The sequence below is a fragment of the Nestor notabilis genome, unplaced genomic scaffold (genome assembly GCF_000696875.1).
Source record: "Nestor notabilis isolate BGI_N333 unplaced genomic scaffold, ASM69687v1 scaffold20869, whole genome shotgun sequence".
In the NCBI taxonomy this organism is placed as follows: Eukaryota; Metazoa; Chordata; class Aves; order Psittaciformes; family Psittacidae; genus Nestor; species Nestor notabilis.
Window position 1 is genome coordinate 31,938 of NW_009944390.1, and position 12,181 is coordinate 44,118.

At 37.1% G+C, this 12,181-nt stretch overlaps 1 protein-coding gene across 1 annotated transcript in view; it reads right to left on the bottom strand.

Moving 5' to 3' along the window:
- LOC104411869 (threonine aspartase 1) overlaps positions 1-8,897 on the bottom strand; it is a gene marked incomplete at its 3' end in the record, with an annotated part of 39,843 nt that extends 30,946 nt beyond the window's left edge. The window contains exons 1-3 of the mRNA XM_010022405.1: positions 8,680-8,897; positions 7,348-7,415; positions 6,044-6,112 (exon numbers count right to left, since the gene is read on the bottom strand). Coding sequence (XP_010020707.1) covers positions 6,044-6,112; positions 7,348-7,415; positions 8,680-8,824 — 282 coding nt within the window. The remainder of the gene's footprint in view (positions 1-6,043; positions 6,113-7,347; positions 7,416-8,679) is intronic.
- Positions 8,898-12,181: the final 3,284 nt, after the last annotated feature.

Here is a 12,181-nt window from a genome sequence, read left to right on the forward strand (position 1 = left end):
AAATACAGGATAGAGTGTCACTAGTTCATTTTATTTCTCAAAATCTAGATGTGTTCGATGCTCTGGCGTAGCACCTTCACTGGCACAACATCAAGGATGCACCAAGAGACAACTTATTCAGAGGAACTCAAGACAAAGGGAATGTCACCTGTTTCTCCCTACGGAATATTTATCAGAATACCACAGAATATTAGATAAGTAAGAACGCTACACCAGCAGATTTCTAGATGCCTCTTTGATGGCTTAACTCTTTCATTTTAGGACTCGGAAGGAATCTTACCAGTACAATCAGTCACATCATAAGCAACTTCTCCAGTAAAAAGAAATAAAGACCAAATTCCAGGCACCTGTTCAAAATTTCTGTGGAGCTTTACATCCAGACTGTAATTAAGAAGATGGTCTACTCTAACTTTACAGATCTGAGAGGTGATCTGATAACTTTAGACAGTGCAGGAACTGGGTGCGAACACATGGAAATCTCGATACCTATCCGAGTACCTCTGAGATGAGATATGAAGCCTTTGAAATCACAGAGGGGAAAACCATTATAAAACAAGGAAACAGAAATTCACACCTACTTCTATGAACAGGCAAGGACATGAAATACACCACACAAATACATCTCTTCCTTAAAAACATGAATCTCTGCAAAGCCTGACCAAAAGATTTCAAGACTCTGATACACAAACGGAGGAATACAACTTAGGAAAATTAAGGCGTATTTTGACATGAAAATTCAAAACCTTCAAGGAATGCAGAATATTAAAACAAAAGTGTGCATGCTTTCAATGGGGGAAGAAAATAAAACTGAGGTAACTGAACTAGTCTCTTCATAGCCTTAGACAGAAAAATGCAGTACTGAAGGAACTATATGACTACCACATGATGGGGAAGAACCCAATCAAAGCATGTATCCAAGACGAAGGAAGAAGAGAAAGGAGGAAAAGGTTTATTCTGTCATTCTGTGATAATAAAAAAGTTAGCTTCAGGAACATACTTTTATATGTTCCTGAAGACATAAGGAACCCAAGTAGAGATCAGTCTCTGTATTACTAATGTGACTGAAAAGAAAGACAAGAAAGCAAATCAAGCACGAGCTTTGCATGTTAAGGCAAGCCCTATCACCATAGAAAAGTAAAACAGAAGAGGGAAAAGACAAACAAATGGCTATTCAAAGCATTTTAACAAAACATAAGCTTTTAATTAGGTGAAAAATTCCAGACTACCTGGCAATTACTCCACGACTGAAGTATCTCTAACTTATAATGTAAACCTATAGCAAAGGAGATAATACAAAGCTTTAAGTTGTGAAACAAGTTTCATTTTCCCAAGTCACCCATCTTGTAAAAACTCTGAAGATACTGAGGGTATCACTTTTATTTTTAGAATCCTTTTTACTTCAAGATGTATTTATAAATGTTCCAGCAGCAAACACAGCCATGCTGAAGTTTCTAGCTGCGGTCAAAGTTGGACTGCTTTAAGAGGTTACTCAACACTATTACACTAATAGTCCTGAACTACATCTAGGCAAACAGTTACCGTGCTCTATTTTCAACATGCATTAAAGGACGTTCCATCCATCTTTCATACACTTTTGGCCATGGTTTATTTGCAACCTTTAGGAGGGGTTCAAAGTCTACAGGCATTTCTTTTTAAACTCTCTAATTTTAAAATTTATTTTTCTGAGGAAATTTAGTGACAAGAAGTAATAATCTACAAGGATGAGTCACGTCCCTTTCAATTACACCAGCTAAAATGTTTTCAAAGAACACTTTTGTCACAGATTACTGTTAGCCACTCTGCTGCAAAACATCATCATAGTGCTTTTAACTAGAATTAACAACTTCCAGTTCATTACCCATTAAAAGTTCATCTATGGTGACTGCCTTAATACAACAAGGCCGCTGGCACTGTGCTTTCATCTTTGAAGAAAAGTCCTCGGGACTGACATTGTATACTCAAAAATCTTAATTACTATAAATTTAATAAATAAACAAAGAACAATAAACAATATATTATTTCACTGCAAAATTTTACTAAGAGCCACACAAACCCACTCCTTGAATAAATCAACAGGTTCAAAATACCCCTTGCACTGATCCACAGGAAAAAACCAAACAAAGCAGCAAATCCACAAACAAGTGAAAAAACAAACTGAGTAATTTCAGTAGCAAGGAAATCAAAACCCAAACTGTGACATCCACTTCCCCACCAATCATATTAATTTTCCCTTTAAACAACGTTCATAAAGAACATTCTACTGAAGTCAGATTAAAAGAAACAAGTGATGTACACACAGTATTAATAAAATTAGACTAAATTTAGAAGTTTGAAGTCTTCATCATTCTTTACAACAAACTTAGGTTCTTGTCTCCATTACCTGAACAGTAAACTTTCTAAAGTGCTCTACAGTTAAAGAAGAGCTTGAAATCGTACATCATTCTCACAGCCAGCCATAAATGCAACCAGCATGTGGTTTTGTTAAAAATTGCAAGTTTTAAGGGGGATGTGTAGAGGGGAACCTTTTTCCCACCTCCAAAAAGATGCCCAAATCCCTTTGTTTCAAGAAAAGCTCAGACTTCATATGGTGGCTATTTACAAGAGTGCAAAAAGAAATGGTACTGCAATACTGTCTTTGTAAATGATGAATCATATGAACCACCTTGTCCAGAAACAATTTATTACCAAAAGCTGAAAGAGGTAACATGTTCATTTGTTTCTCTGCAATGACAGAGTTCACAAACTGGAAAACATAACTGCCTTTAATCAACTTATCAAATACAGCTGATGCTTATGAAGACCAGCACAGCTATTTTAACAGTATTCTGGGTCAGCTGCTCTTGTTACTTCGCAGAAGAAATCTACATTTTCTCTAGTAATTATTATCTTAATCACAGAACACGAGATTCACATAATCCAACAATGAAAAGCTGTTCTTTCTCCATTTAGAGCCTGCAAAAATAAAACAAAAAACAGACAGCATACCACAAGCAAACTGTCAGCTTGCTCATAAAAGATCAAGAGCAAGTCTTGTGCCTCAACAAGTCTTTGAAGTGATGCCTCTTGGATTAGCTGAAATACTGTGTAATAGGAGTTGTGTAATTGAGTGGAACTGAGGAAAAAAAAATTAATCTTTTGTGACACTTCCATGAAAAAATACTTGTGTCTTGTAAAGGCTACAGATTTCTTGGAATTAGAAGTCCTAGAGAATTGTAAAGATGATCAAATATTTGACACAAACTTGCCACAATTTGTTCTACAGCAACCAAAACTATCAAGAACTTACAAACAGTACTCCACAATAGAATCTGTTATCACATGTTACACAAGATTTTGTTGTTCTGTATCTTAATCTGTATTAATGACATGTGCAGACATTGTTTTCATATAGATTTTCACTATATATTTGCCAGTTCAAAATACTGAAGTACTTCACAAAGTCGGGGTATTTTCCTGCATAAACAGAAGTGAGCGTCAGCTCATTAGAGAGACAGACATCATACAAACTTACATTTTTACCCATTAAATATTGTAACTGATGAGAAAAACTATTCTGTTTGCTTTGCTAACTTGCCACGTACAGTTTCTGGTTTTCACAGAGCAATAGGAAAACCAGCAGAATTAAAACAAAAGATGCAGCTCCAGAAACGTCTGGAGATAGTGTTCAGAATGAGACATGAGTAGATACAAACCTTTCAACATCTTGAAATCTGAATTTGCATTTTGGAATTCCTCATATCAGATCCAAAAATCTGCCACTGTGATCCACACCATTGTCATTTTGAATGTACCTTTGACTTTTCTCAGTGTAACTGCATAGTTATGCACCTTACTTTAAATGAAGCCCAAATCTCAAATCAAATATTCTTTATCCCAATAATAGAGAGAACAACCCACAATTAAGAGGTTATATAAATCACTTAATGGATAAATGAAATTACCTATTAGTTACATTAATGACAGTACAACCTGGACGAATTAATATTTAATCTTAGAAAACAGGAAAAATGAGGGGAAAAAAATAGGTTTTGTGCAAGAGTTTTTGTGCATAAAAATACTATTGAAGACAATTATTAAACTAAGAAGTGTCATGACAGCAGACATCTCCATGATAGCAGCAAGATAGATGAGGAAAAAAGGGGTTTCTGACTGGAGTAATTTCATAGAAAAGTTTTAATTTCATCTTAAAGCCATAACTTCCTACACAGAAGTCACTTAAGAGTATTTAAATCTACTAAACTCAAAGAAGAAAAGTCTCTCAGGGACAACAGAAACAGATAAAATATTTACCCCAGATGCTGCTGCAAAGAGACATGTAACTGTTAAGTTCAGCTTCTTAAAATGGGTTTTCTTCTGTATAGCTCAGTAAAAAACAAAAATCCCAGCTGAGAAGGGAACTGACACACAAAACAGTCTTGTGGAGTAACAGTAGCCTCAGTTAGCTTACAGAAGTGCATTATAAATAATTCCATTAGAGAAAGATCTTTTGTTTTCACCTAGCTATATTCTAATGTTTAAGATAACACATGAAAGCATATTTGAACAGCTCAGTGGAGACCAAAACTACTGTTTAAAGCCAAGAAGCTTGCCAAGTTAAAAGTATGACTGAAGTCTTGGCTCCCAGTCAGCATGTCTAACACATATTAAAGTATGTACTGCCTGCCTTACACTAACCCTATCAAGTATGTTAATTTACACTTTCCCAACTTTTGCTAACTTCCCCAACTTATGTGTAAGCAAATCCACTGCTAATCCTCTCAGAATACTACCATAAATTCCAAACCGAGGATATTATTTTTACAGCACAACACTTACATTGCCTTCCTTCTTTCCGAATAAAGTTGGAGAGGAAGAAGCAATGACTCCTTAGAGGAAAAGAGGAATACCTGTTTCAATCATTACTGCCATGGGAGATTAGTGGAGCTGGCACAGTAACCAAACTGCTTCATTTATATCCCAAAAATTCTTTTAGTTTTACTCACTTCTACATTATTTCATAGGGACCCTTCACTAAAGTTAGATGCTATAAAGACCTTACCACTCCAAAAAGATAGGTTTCCAGAAACCTCACAAACAGCTGCCCATCTCTTTGTTAATTAAGAGAAAGCCTTGATAATACTAAGTACCATTTTGAAATAAAAGCAGTATTTATCCTTCTACACATATTTACCATAAAAATCGGAAAAAAACCCAACCATTATATCACATTGAGGTCACATTTCTCTGACCAGCCTTCTTCTAGTCTCTAATCCTATCAGAGATCATACAGACAGAAAGCAAAAAATGTAAGAAAAAAGCCTTTGGGAACCGCATTTAAGCTTATAGCAAAAGTATGGCATGGTATAAATGAGAACTTAAAACTCCTACTTGATTTTCACGAAGTCCTTTAATTGGATGGAGACATGAAGCAGCATTACATTTATACAATCACTTTTGTAGAATTATCCTGAAGAACTGAAAAAGTTATGAATAAGACAACCCAACAAGGCATCCTCAGAGACAGTTACCTCACTCTAACTACTACATGAGTGTTAACAGTACCACTAAAGACTAATTACATCTAAATTCCTTGCATCATCATTTCGAGATATGAAACAAAACTCAGTGTGAGATACTAATGCAAACAAAAAGAATAAGGCCTTACAACTTCTAGTCAATATATGTAACCAGTAACATTATCTTCTTCCCTATGTAAGAAGCGGAGCCAGTACAGTCTGCCTGTGCTCAGTAATTTAGAAATAAAGTTCCCCACAAAGTGTTCAGTAAGTCCTTAATAGCTATTTATTCTTTAAGGTTAAAGACAATCTGATAAGGCATTCCTAAGATGACAACCAAATGGCACCAACTAGACAACTTCTATTCAGTCTGCATTTTTGAAAGTCTTCAAATACATTTACTCCAAAATACAGTGGAAAAGTAGAAGATAAAATTAGTGTAGCACAAAAATGGAAATCTCAGTAGACTTCCCACTTGAATTAATATCTTCCTACAGAAAAATCTGGCAATCCGAGAGACATATTTACTCGTAGTCAGTAATTCATACCTCTAATTCTATAAGTGCTGCAGTCACTGCATCTGTTGCAAGAGCACCAGCCTGTAGCTTCTCAATTGCCTGTAAGAACGGAAGTATTAGTTGATAATTAGGAAATTACAACATAATATGACTAAGCCCTACATTTTCCTAGTCCCATACAAAACAAAATCTTCACCAATTAGTTTGAAATTTAAGATCTTCAAATGATATACACACACAAACATGAGCTTCTGGAGCCTAATGCTATTTTTTAGATCCATATTGGACAAGACTTTACAGTCAAGCTTCCTCAGGGAACCCCAGAAAACAACTATATCTGCAACTTCAGTTGCAGGACAAAATGCAACTGTTTGTTCTTCAGACAAGTTATTTATGTTGGATACTAAGCTTAAGGAACCAAATGGAATCTCAAATTAGACTTAAATTCAACAGCAAACAACCTTTTTTCTCCACACATAATTAGCTGGAAAATTGATATTACCAGGGCTAACGCATAATTTTAATGAAGACAGTGTTAAGTTTGGATGATATTTGAGGCTTCTCATTACAAAATTAGATTGGTATTAGGATTGAGCAACAGAACTGTAAAATGAAGTGATAATTATCAGAGGCCAACTCTGAAACTCTTCTGAAAAGCCTGCCAAGCTCCCCAGCTCCTCCCTGGAGAAAGCAAAAGACATCAGAAATTTTGGAGGCAGGTCTTCCAGCTTCTTGTTCAACACACAGCAGACAGGACTTGCCAGTTCCAAAGCTAAATTCTTAGGGGAGATTAAAAAAATAATTTTGATGGAAATTCAAGTCTTGCTATTACTCCCTTTCCAAGGTTTTGATTTTTTGTTTTGATTTTCCTGTTTCTACCTCCGCTCCTGATAAGAAGTTAAGAGCTATCAAGAAGAAACAAATTATAGAAATCTCTGCATTCACACAGCAATCTGGATGCTAGAGTACAAATACATTCCAAAAAGAGCAGACATTGATACAAGAAAAATCCAGACACCGTATTTAGCTCCAGAAATCCCAGAGCCTCAGGAACAGTGCAGAAAGCTGTAGGAACACTCCATGCAGGTACCACTGTTCTCTCTCCTGCTCCCCTACTGTTCCTTTGGTGTCCGCTATTTGCACCACTGATAAGAACGTTGCTGCATCTCATGGCCATGCACTCTATTGACTCGGTATCATGGTAACGGCTTCATCTTCCCTCTAGATATGCATACTTCCTGTGTAGCTAAACCCAGATAGGCCCATCCATACTGAAAGAACAGTATACATTTCTTGTATACCCACTACAGGACTGTGGAGGTGGTAAGACATACCTTCTGACAGGCTCTTTTGCACACATGCTTGTATTCCTTCGCTTTGGATTCGGAATGATAACCTGCACCTACAATTAAGGCAAAAGGAAAAGAGATTACGCTACCTATCAAAAGCCTATAGTTCACATCAAGATTTAAAATACAGGCAGATACGGCTGTCCTGATTCCAGATTACACTGGCATTTCCTTTTTGTACCAATGGCTGACAATTTCTTGCATTCCAACATTGATTCAAATACACTAAGTAAAATACAGGATACAGAGCATATATGCAGAAGCATGAAGGTATAAAACTCAGCACCATACAATCTTCTACAAGCACTGTCTAAGAGATTCCAGTTTTGCTCATTCTTGGGGGCCTACAAGGATGCTGTCCCTCTTTATCAGGGACTGTAGTGATAGGACAAAGGGTGATGGGTTTAAACTTAAACAGGAGAAGTTCAGGTTACATGTAAGGAAGAAGTTCTTTACAGTGAGGGTGTGAGGCACTGGAACAGGCTGCCCAAAGAAGTGGTAAATGCTCCACTCCTGGCAGTGTTCAAGGCCAGGTTGGAAAGAGCCTTGGGTGACATGGTTTAGGGTGAGGTGTCCCTGCCCATGGAAGGGGGTTGGAACTAGATGATCTTAAGATCCTTTCCAGCCCAAACCATTCTATGATTTTATATTCTCAAGATCAATAGTATTTAACAAAGAACCTACCAGGAAAGAATGTATGAGTAAGACACACATAACATACTATTTGTGTATCACATCTGAGTAGATGATCTTTTCATACATGTGGAAAGAATATACAGTAACTCACTTAAATATGGACAAGATAAAAAAGTTAAGAGTTGGAGGAATGTTTTCAAAAGGGTAAAAAAAGTGAGATTCTACAACAAACAGCCTAAAGAGCTTTCAGGGAGATTTGACTAGGTTGCCCTTACAGACAACTTAGACAAGAAACTGTCAGTAGTGAAACAGCTGTGTTTCATTTACCCTTCTGTAAGGTAAAGAGATAAACTGAAAGACCTCTTAAATTTTGTAAGTTACCCAAGCTCAGCAGATAACTCCAGAATTTGACATTTTATTACCATTTAATTTTAGGAGGTTTCTTTGTTAAAGTGAAAAGCAAAATACCATTCAGATCATCCCAAAACTTACATTTGTATTAACAGTTTCCAACATCCTCCAGCCACTGCAACTTCTGGTCAAGCTCTCCACTCCCAGATTAACACCCAAAGTTAATGTCATTTCATTAACATACTAGCAGTCCAAAATCCATATAAAATTTTGATATTTAGTTTGCATATGCACTATTTCTATTCCAGCTGTTATGCTTCTGCATCTTACCTGCATGGACAAGCACAAATCCCACTCGTTTCCCTCTTTGGGTTTGCTTTGTTTCGGGCTCTTTGACCACCACTTTTACAGCTGTAACCTGAGACGATTCGGAAGGTAACACTTCTATTGAACTTATCCCCTTCTCCATGATCATACGTTAGGATCACCATCTTCTACTAGAAAAGAGCACCCTTCCATTCAGAAATAAACTCTGGAGAAGAATCATCCTAAAACCAAACCACATGCATACATTAGATACTGATTTCAAGAGACTCATTTCATACAAATAACTTCAGAAAGAACTTCAGGAAGAGAGGTTTGAAACAAGAAGATTATGCCTTTTCAAAGAAGGGCTTGTAAGTTCTGCCTCTTCCCTGGCTGACAGTATTAATGAGACTTAAGGCAATCCAAGTCCATTTTACAAGTTGAAAACAGCCTTTTCTTTATGACGTACCTTGATAATAATCTTTCTAATAATAATCTAATAATCTTTCTAGACATTGGAGGGAATTGTTGGTAAAAGGCTTGTCCATGACTGAGAGAAGGCTGCTTTCTATGGTCTCCTTCTATTTAACAGTACAACTTATTTCTCCACTCATCATGCTTAACCAGCTTTTAATGTGGTGATGCTTCATGGCCAAAACCTTTACTCCTTAAAAGTGTCATTCCCTGCTTGCTTATAAAGTCCTAAGCAACACTTTTAACAATGCTGGCAAAGCTGAAATACAGTTTATATGGTTGCACGGAATAATCATACACTGGCATCTGCCTGTGTGATTCTGTGTCTATGTTTTATGTGGGGGATGTAGAATCCATGCATTAACAGAAATTCAGTAGTGATACAAAAAGTTAAAAACATGAGCTCCAGAGAATTGTATCATGTGAATAACACTTACAAATGCCGCACCTTTCTCTTTCTTTTGCGGGAAATAGCTGTTTAAGATCCTATAATGAACTCCCACTCTTAACATACTTTTTCATCCCTTACCCTTATTATTCCCCACTAATTCAGGGGAAGGCAAAGGGAAAGGGAAATTATATTTTTTAAAATGGCAAAGTATCTCTAAAAACAAATGCCAAATAAGCCCAAAACAGCAAAAGGAAGTTTGCAAGACAAGTGTAAGGATAACTAACATGATTATTCATGAACCACAATATGCTCAAGTCAATCTCAAATAAATTAGTAACCTTATTTGGTTTTGATCTTAACTCTTCAGATGTTTATAGAATTTCATGTTTATAGAAAGTTGATGGAAAAACACTCAGTAATTTTCCAGTATGCAAAAAAGCTCCCAACTTTAATCACAGACTTATGTTATTTTTTACAAGTCAGAAAACAAACTCACTGTATTTACTGCTCCTCATATCCACAGCCTAATACGGGTTAATCCTAACACAATATCATTTCTCTAGTTCAGCACGTAAAATTAAAAACAGACATTCTACATGTTGAATTACTCCAGGAAGTGAAAAAGCATGTAGTTAATGCATGGAGAAACCCTTTATAACATATTAAGATGTTCCAATATGATGTCTATCACTCCTACCACCTCGAAAGGGTCTACTTGTAACCTAAGAAGAATAGAAGGTGAATACAAATGAAAAAAGAGATGTTTAATATACAGGATTTAAACCACAGATTTAGCAAACACTATATGGCTTCCTCCAGTAATTAAATACCACTTCATTCAAACAACCAAAACAATGCAAATTATGTTTAGCAAGCTTCAGTACTGGCACAGAACAAACTTCCTGGGTTACCACAACCATCCTTTCAATAATAAAAACTAGCACAGCTTTCTAGGAAGTTCTTTATTTTCACTCATTTTTTTCTCAGAAGCTAAACATACATAGGTATCTTCATATATTTATAGATTTATATTTCAAAATTAAATACGAACTTACTGTTGTAATTATAACTATATATATTGATACAAAATGAGAGATCACTACAATACATAGACTATGCAGACAGAAAAAGCACTTATGGACTACATCCAATGGTAACGGTCTCCTGCATAAACTTCAGAGCTAAAATTTAAGTCCTAATCACTGCATTTATTTCCTTTTTGCTAATAATAATAAAGAAAGCTTCAGCAGCCTGTAGTACAGGCAATAAGCTGAAACAGAGTCAGTTTTCTACAGAGTCCACTTTGCTGCATCATATTACACCAAGCAGTCTGTCATTACAGCAACAAGGGCATGACAAAGACTTAAGTAAACAGACAGAGGAACAAGTAAGCAACCTATATTCTTGCAGAAATGGAAGAAACAGTGTGGTAGTAGGGAATGACAGTAGTTAAATCAGTTTTGAAAAAGAAAATACAGATGCTACAAAGACTAAATAGTAGCATAACTCGTGACTGAAAACCATAATTAGGCCTTTGCATACACTTGGGTCTGAGTATGTGTTTATTTTTACTAGAAAATGTACAGTCAAACTCACCTCAATAATTTTCATAACGCTTACTCCACATCAACTCAATTTTGACAAACCCTTTCCATCTCAAACCATTTTTCAATTCCTTTCAAATTTCATTCACAAACCTGCTGGACCCAACCTGTCCCTTTGTATCTTCTTCTAGAATTCAGCTGTTCTCCTTCCTGGCTGTCATACATTCATCACTCCTGATCTCATCCCTCCATGTTACACAGTTCATTGTTCTAGATCTGTGCAGCCACAGGAACGGTGGAGAATATACTCTACTTTGATTCCTGATGAAGACAGAATCACAGAATGGTTTGGGCTGGAAGGGTCCTTAAAGCTCACCCACTTCCAACCCCCTGCCACAGGCAGGGACACCTTCCACTAGAGCAGGTTGCTCCAAGCCCCTGTGGCCAACCTGGCCTTGAACACTGCCAGGGATGGGGCAGCCACAGCTTCTCTGGGCACCCTGTGCCAGTGTCTCACCACCCTCATAGGGAAGAATTTCTTACTAATATCTAATCTAAATCCATCCTCTTTTAGTTTAAGGCCGTTCCCCCTTATCCTATCACTACATGCCCTTGTGAAACGTCATAAATCATAATAAAAAGTCACGAACCAAGAAAGCAGATGTAATCACACCTAATGTATAAAGAGTTGCTTAGGCTTCCACAGGGTGCTTGTCATAGGCGCTACAGCTAGTCCGCCATTCTCCCCAGATTTAAAGCTCTATCTAATGCTCACTGCACAGAAAACAGTCCTACAGAGCAAACACTTACAAACTCAGCGGTGGGGTGAAGAGAGAGAGAGGTACACACCAGTGTCTCCGACTCAATACTGGTAATGTGGCAGTTTCTTCTAAGAGCTTTTAGGGTTTACAGTAGGAAGCTTGGGAGCGGTAGAAGAAGAGCAACAGGGCGAGAGAGAAGCGCCTGACCCCACGACCGAGCAGCCGGGCCCCCGCAGGGGAACGCTTCAACAACCGAGGTGGTACAACAGCAACCGCGACGCTGGCGAGGAAACGGACAACCAGCACGCACAGAAGGAAACCGGAGAAGAAACTTTTATTTGGAAAACACCCTCTGC